General features: G+C 49.4%; 2 protein-coding genes across 3 annotated transcripts in view; both read left to right on the forward strand.

The window, feature by feature from the left end:
* Positions 1 to 2,516, forward strand: part of pfn1 (profilin 1) — a 5,907-nt gene extending 3,391 nt beyond the window's left edge. The window contains exons 3-4 of the mRNA XM_070993431.1: positions 904 to 1,093; positions 2,309 to 2,516. Coding sequence (XP_070849532.1) covers positions 904 to 1,093; positions 2,309 to 2,406 — 288 coding nt within the window. The 3' untranslated portion in view covers positions 2,407 to 2,516. The remainder of the gene's footprint in view (positions 1 to 903; positions 1,094 to 2,308) is intronic.
* Positions 2,517 to 4,597: 2,081 nt separating this feature from the next.
* eno3 (enolase 3, (beta, muscle)) overlaps positions 4,598 to 7,500 on the forward strand; it is a 10,276-nt gene continuing 7,373 nt past the window's right edge. Inside the window, exon 1 of one of the 2 annotated variants that reach the window (XM_070993452.1) lies at positions 4,598 to 4,680. The gene's annotated coding sequence lies outside the window, so the exon portion shown is untranslated. The remainder of the gene's footprint in view (positions 4,681 to 7,500) is intronic. The other variant, XM_070993454.1, reaches the window with a different exon arrangement.

Genomic DNA, 7,500 nt, shown 5'->3' on the forward strand with positions numbered 1-7,500 from the left:
TCTCTTTTTGCTTGAGGACTCATTTGTATTCAGCACTGAAAGATGTCAACAAACGTTAACGTTAACGTGAGCGACAGCATGTGCTGGGTTTGTGGGGGTTACTCACAGAGTGGGGGGGGGGGGGGGCGTTCATTCAGTCAGGCTCAAAGTTGTGACACAACAGTTTATCAATAGTTTGTCTGCTGACCAACACCATCAGCAGGTGGCGCTGCAGCAGGGAAACATTCATTCATTCATTCATTCATTCATTCTCAGTCATAACTTGAATAATGTGAACACACAGACATGAATAATCCAGAAATCCAGTTAGAAAAGACACACTTCAGAGGCCCCCGAAGACGCTTCATGGTTACACTGCTAACAGGAGCTGCTAACAGGAGCTGCTAACGGGAGCTGCTAACAGGAGCTGCTAATAGGAGCTGCTAATAGGAGCTGCTAATGCTAACAGGAGCTGCTAACAGGAGCTGCTAACGGGAGCTGCTAACAGGAGCTGCTAATAGGAGCTGCTAATGCTAACAGGAGCTGCTAATAGGAGCTGCTAACGGGAGCAAACATGGACGCTGCTGCAGAGAAGCTACAAACTTAAAAGTGCTTCACAGACACATTCAACGGCAGCTCAGAAGATCTGAACATCTATAGTCACCTTCAGGACAATAGGACAGAAGGACGTATGTACACATGGACGGACGGACAGCTCAAAACCATCGTGGCGGTGGCCACAGCTGTCGCCGGCGTGGAGGCGTGTCAGTATGGCGGTGGTGATGGGGCGTCATTGTGTCAATCTGCTGTGGGTAGTTCAGGGGGCCTGGGAATGTGGAGCGCCCCCCATCAGCCCTTGCTTGGTTTATATATGGCAGATATCTTCATAACCAGCCTGTCTGTCTGCATGTCTCTCTCTCCCAGGCAGAGGAAATTAAAAGGCTGGTCGGCGACCGGTCGAATTTCAGCGCCTCTGGCCCCGTCATCGGGGGACGGAAGTGCATGCTGCTCCGAGACCAGATGGAGGACGAGACCTGCTACGCCCTGAACCTGAAGACGAAAGCGGACGAGCAAGGCCACTGCTACTCAGTGTGTGTCGGCAGGAGCCACCAGGGTAAGACACATGGGACGGAGACAGACAAGGAGACAAGGAGGGAGAGAGGGGGAGACAGGGAGAGAGGGAGAGAGGGGAGAGAGACAGGGAGAGAGGGGAGACAGGAAGAGACAGGGAGAGAGACAGGGAGACAGGGAGAGAGGGAGAGACAGGGAGAGAGGGGAGAGAGACAGGGAGAGAAGAGAGACAGGGAGAGAGGGGAGACAGGGAGAGAGACAGGGAGAGACAGGGAGAGAGGGAGAGACAGGGAGACAGGGAGAGACAGGGAGAGAGACAGGGAGAGAGGGGAGACAGGGAGAGACAGGGAGAGAGACAGGGAGAGAGGGGAGACAGGGAGAGAGACAGGGAGAGAGACAGGGAGAGAGGGGAGACAGGAAGAGACAGGGAGAGAGGGGAGACAGGGAGAGAGACAGGGAGAGACGGGAGACAGGAAGAGACAGGGAGAGAGACAGGGAGAGAGACAGGGAGAGAGGGGAGACAGGAAGAGACAGGGAGAGAAGAGAGACAGGGAGAGAAGGGAGACAGGGAGAGAGGGGAGACAGGGAGAGAGACAGGGAGAGAAGAGAGACAGGGAGAGAGGGGAGACAGGGAGAGAGACAGGGAGAGACAGGGAGAGAGGGAGAGACAGGGAGACAGGGAGAGACAGGGAGAGAGGGGAGACAGGAAGAGACAGGGAGAGAGACAGGGAGGGAGACAGGGAGAGAGGGGAGACAGGAAGAGACAGGGAGAGAGACAGGGAGGGAGACAGGGAGAGAGGGGAGACAGGAAGAGACAGGGAGAGAGGGGAGACAGGGAGAGAGACAGGGAGAGACGGGAGACAGGGAGAGAGGGGAGAGACAGGGAGAGAGGGGAGACAGGGAGAGAGGGGAGACAAGGAGAGAGGGGAGAGACAGGGAGAGAGAGGGAGAGAGACAACGAGAGAGGGGAGAGAGAGGGGGGGGGGGGGGAGACAGGGAGAGAGGAGACACTCAGACAGACCAGCAGCCAGTCATTCGATCAATTTCAACTTGTCTCTGGACGCTTTTCTTGTGTTGTTTTTAAATAAATGAAAATTTGTCCGTCCTGTCTCACCTGTTTGTTTCTCTCTCTCTCTCTGTCTGTCTGTCTGTCTGTCTGTCTGTCTGTCTGTCTGTCTGTCTGTCTGTCTGTCTGTCTGTCTGTCTGTCTCTCTCTCTCTGTCTGTCTGTCTGTCTGTCTGTCTGTCTGTCTCCACAGCTTTAGTCATAGCTTTGGGCACCAAAGACGCTCAGGGAGGACAGCTGGTCAAGAAGGTGTACAAAGTTGTTAAGTACCTGAGGGACTCCGGGATGTGAGACAAGATGGCCACCATCCCGCTCAGCACCCACCAAACAAGATGGCTGCCACCCATGTCCCTCTGCGTCCCAGCTAAAGAAAATTAGCTTTTTTAGTTGAATGTTAGTTCTTTTGACCTTCCAGGTGTCTTTCTGTCATTAGTGATGAATCTAAAGTGTTAAAGTGTGACTGATGCACCTGAACGCACCGTGTGTGGCTGCGTTAGAAGCAGACAGCCAGTGTTACATTTTTTACAGCGGACACGGACCGGTGTCCAATCACAGCCCTGTGCAAACAAAGAATACACTGAAAATAAAAAGACCAACGTGTTAATTCTCAAAACCGCTCTGAGAGTTTGTTTCTGTGTGTGACTTCCTGTCTCCGCCTCTCGAGGACATCGCCGCCTCTCGAGGACATCTCTGCTTCTCGAGGACGTTGCTGCCTCTCGAGGACTTGGTTTGGCGTTTGGTTGAGGGGGGTTAAGGTCACGCTGCTGGACGATCCACCATTAGCATGTTAGCAGTGCTAGCATGTTAGCCAGACCCAGCATGCACCTGTTGGTCCCGCCCTGCGTGGGTGGGTTTGATTTGTGTCTCGCTGTGTGCTGCTGGGTGGTGCTTTAAACAGGTCATTGAAGTAGCTGCAACCTTTTTGAAAATATCTTTTCTACAACCACAGCTACTACTGCTACTACTTTAAATACTACCTCCACCACTGCTTGTCGAAGTACTACTGTACTTCTGCCATCACACACATTTTACTACAACTACTGCAGTTACTGTGAAGTTACAGCTACAGTGTAGTCTGCATGCAGAACTGAGTCACGTTCAAATACAGAAAAGTTGTGTCAGTGACAGTGAAAAGGAGGATGTCAGCAGAGCGAATACTGCAGGAGGAGTAAAATAAAGCAGTACGCATGAAAGCGATGAGCCGCCTGCGGTCATGTGTGGTTATATTTAGCTGCAGTAAAGGCTACAGGGACACTGGACAGGCTGCAGTGTGTCTTCACAGTGTGTGTGCAGTACAGTTAAAGGTGAGTGTAAAGGGTAAGCGCTCACATTTCCCCTTTAGGTGAACTTTGACCTTCTCCATCTGAGTTAGGGACCGTCACACAAGTATTCAATAATACCAGTGTGACAGTAAAGATACATGAAATACTGTAATGCAGTTTGTTCTTCTTCAGTACTAAAAATCATTTGTACTGCGATGCAGTAATCCACATCTGCACACATGTTCAGAGATGCTCATACTGATACTGCCAACGCGGCACTATCAGGTAATACTGCACTACTGAAGGTACCCTGACACTGCTAATACTGCAGAAAGTATCACTACAACTGTTACTGTTACTAACAGTGATACTGCTTCCAGTAATACTGCTCCGACTGTTACTACTGCTACTATTACTGCAAATACTGCTGTTAATGTCAGTACAGCCTTAATTATATCACTACAAGTACTGATGACACAAATACTGCCAATACTATAAGTACTTCTGCTAATACTGTTCAAGCACTGCAAACAGCTGCTACTATCACTCCTGCTGACACACTGAGATAATATGTAGTATTACTGCGACCATACTGCTGAGCCTCAACTGCTCTGCTGAGAGTCCGCTGACGCTGCTGACCGTCAGCAGGTGCATGCAGGTGCGTGCAGTGAAGTGCAGGTGCATGCGGTGCAGGTGTGTGCAGTGCAGGTGTGTGCGGTGCAGGTGTGTGCAGTGCAGGTGTGTGTGGTGCAGGTGCGTGCAGTGCGGTGCAGGTGTGTGCAGTGCAGGTGCGTGTGGTGCAGGTGCGTGCAGTGCGGTGCAGGTGTGTGCAGTGCAGGTGTGTGTGGTGCAGGTGCGTGCAGTGTGGTGCAAGTGTGTGCAGTGCAGGTGTGTGCAGTGCAGGTGTGTGTGGTGCAGGTGTGTGCAGTGCAGGTGTGTGCAGTGCAGGTGCGTGCGGTGCAGGTGTGTGCAGTGCAGGTGTGTGCGGTGCAGGTGTGTGCGGTGCAGGTGTGCAGTGCAGGTGCAGTTTGTGCAGCAGTTTTGCAGCCTGTGAAGCAGCTTAGACGTTTCCCACAGCACTGACTCGGGATCACAGCTCTTCGTGCTGCAGGCTTTTCTGTTTTCCTGCAGTCCGTCCTTTGCAGACGCTCCCTGCCTCTCCACCCGCCTCCCCCCCGTAAGGGAGCGTCTATAAAAACCCCGCAGCATGACACAGGGACACTTTCCACGTCAGTCGGACAGTCAGACGGACGAACAGGCGGCCAAAGACGACCCCCCCTTCTTCTCTGACAGCAGGACTCAGGTAGGTTGCAGAGGGAGCGAGTCCTCGCTCTGGTTGGTAAACTGAGAGACTGTTTCCTGTTTGTCTGTTTGTCGCTCTGCTCTGAAACTGAACCTGGCTCACTTCCTTCTTTTATTTTGAAAGGCTAGTTAGTTTACAGATGGTTTCGGGGGGCTTTGACATTCTGGGTGTTAAATCAGATCCATTCAGATCAGATCAGATCAGATCAGATCAGATCAGATCAGATCAGATCAGATCAGATCAGATCAGATCAGATCAGATCAGATCTGCACGGCTGATTCTGGATTTGATTTTTTGTCTGATGCTAAAGACCAAAACCTCCAGAGTTTGACTTCAGCTGCCTGAAGGTCAAAGTGCCGAAGAGCAGAGCTGAACAAAGCACACGAGGCAAACAGCATGCAGGAGGACAAAGTCCACACAGACAGACAGACAGACAGACAGACAGACAGACAGGTGACAGACAGACAGACAGACAGACAGACAGACAGACAGACAGACAGACAGACAGGTGAGACAGACACACAGCGAATGACTGAAAGGATGTGAAGTCCTTGTGTCGCCTCTTTGGTGATAAACTGATAAACTGAGCTGAAAACTTGAATCAGGTGACTCTGAATTCCACAATAAAAGCTCCACAACTTGTTCATGAACTGCATTTACACATTAAGCAGTGGCACTGTTAGCAGTGTTAGCTTTATTGTAGCACTGTACAGGAATCGTATGAGTATTTGGAGCAGTAAGACAAAGTATTTTTAGCAATAGTGTCAGGGGTAACGGTCGTGTGGTTTTAGTAGGAAAAAAGTAGTTTAGGATGGATTAGGAGGATTAGGATAACAGTACTTTCAACATTAGCTTTACCATTAGCTTTAGCAGAATTGAGAGTAACAGTAGCTCTAGCAGTATTGGGAGTATCATTAGCTCTAGCAGTATTGGGAGTAGCATTAGCTTTAGCAGTATTAGGAGTAGCATTAGCTTTAGCATTGTTAAGAGTAACAGTAGCTTTAGCAGTGTTAGGAGTAGCATTAGCTTTAGCAGTATTAAGAGTAACAGTAGCTTTAGCAGTATTAGGAGTAGCATTAGCTTTAGCAGTATTAGGAGTAGCATTAGCTTTAGCAGTGTTAGGCATATCATTAGCTTTAGCAGTATTAGGAGTAGCATTAGCTTTAGCACTGTTAAGAGTAGCATTAGCTTTAGCAGTATTAAGAGTAACAGTATCTCTAGCAGTAGTAGTAATAGTAGGAGGAGTAATTTGTGCAGCAGTTTAGTATTTTGATTGTGTGTGTGTGTGTGTGTGTGTGTGTGTGTGTGTGTGTGTGTGTGTGTACAGTAAAGTCTTTGGAAAGGCCATATGAAGTTTCACTGTACTGTAACCTCTCAGCTGTTCTGTTGGCATGTCTGACCTATCACACTTTCATGCTCACACGCACACACGCACATACATACACACACACACACACACGCGCACGCACACACACACACACACACACACACACACACACACACACACACACACACACACACACACACACACAGTTACATAGCACACTCAGACATGGATGCCACAGTCTGTGAGAGTCTTTCAGTCCATCGGGTCCTTGAGTGGCGAGGAGAACAGCCGCCATCTCTGCTGCCGCTCTTAGCAACGACTTGTTTTGATTGGCAGTAGTGAAGGATTCCATCATCATCATCATCATCATCATCATCATCATCATCATCATCATCATCATCAGGTGTCGCTGTGATCAAAACATCTGAAAAGTTATTGATCTTTGCAGATTTGGCAGAAACTTTAGGAAGAGCAGCAGTTTCAGCAGTATTAGGAGTATCAGTAGTTTTAGCAGTATTAGGAGTATCAGTAGTTTTAGCAGTATTAGGAGTATCAGTAGTTTTAGCAGTATTAGGAGTATCATTAGCTTTAGCAGTATTGGGAGTATCAGTAGTTTTAGCAGTATTAGGAGTAGCATTAGCTTCAGCAGCATTAGCAGTAGCAGTAGCTTTAGCAGTATTAGGAGTAGCATTAGCTTCAGCAGCATTAGCAGTAGCATTAGCTTCAGCAGCATTGGCAGTAGCAGTAGCTTCAGCAGCATTAGCAGTAGCATTAGCTTCAGCAGCATTAGCAGTAGCAGTAGCTTCAGCAGCATTAGCAGTAGCATTAGCTTCAGCAGCATTAGCAGTAGCAGTAGCTTTAGCAGCATTAGCAGCAGCATTAGCTTTAGCAGCATTAGCAGTAGCAGTAGCTTCAGCAGCATTAGCAGTAGCAGTAGCTTTAGCAGCATTAGCAGCAGCATTAGCTTTAGCAGCATTAGCAGCAGCTTTAGATCTTGTACCGATGCTTGGTTTGGCTCTGGCCATCATCACGTCACGGCCTCTCCATGACTCCCTCACAGGACCACAGGAAAACGCCGCCTCCAGCTTTCTTGTGCACTCCCCTTTTCTGCTCCTCGGATTGTTGTCAGGAAACAGTTTTGTTGGGATGCCAGACTCACAGGTGTGAGGTCAGTGAGGACATGGACTCCTGGAGTTGTTCTATTGCACCATTTGTCCAGGTGAGCTTGTTCTTGGTCGGCACAGGACACGTTTGGAGTCTTACACCTCGGCAGCAGGTGGATTTCATTATGATCAGAGCGCATCTTCCTCTCTTGTGGCTGGCCGGACAGGAGACATGCAGTATGGGTGTAGACGGGGCAGCAGCGCAGACACACGGCGGGTGTAGAAATCCAAGTGTGTGCTGATCTCTGAAGTCCTCGGACGTCCTGCTAACTGTCAGGCCGAGGGACACAGAACAACAGTGAACTGGACAAATTCAGGAGGAAGATCAAG

The sequence above is a fragment of the Chaetodon trifascialis genome, chromosome 23 (genome assembly GCF_039877785.1).
Source record: "Chaetodon trifascialis isolate fChaTrf1 chromosome 23, fChaTrf1.hap1, whole genome shotgun sequence".
NCBI lineage: Eukaryota > Metazoa > Chordata > Actinopteri > Chaetodontiformes > Chaetodontidae > Chaetodon > Chaetodon trifascialis.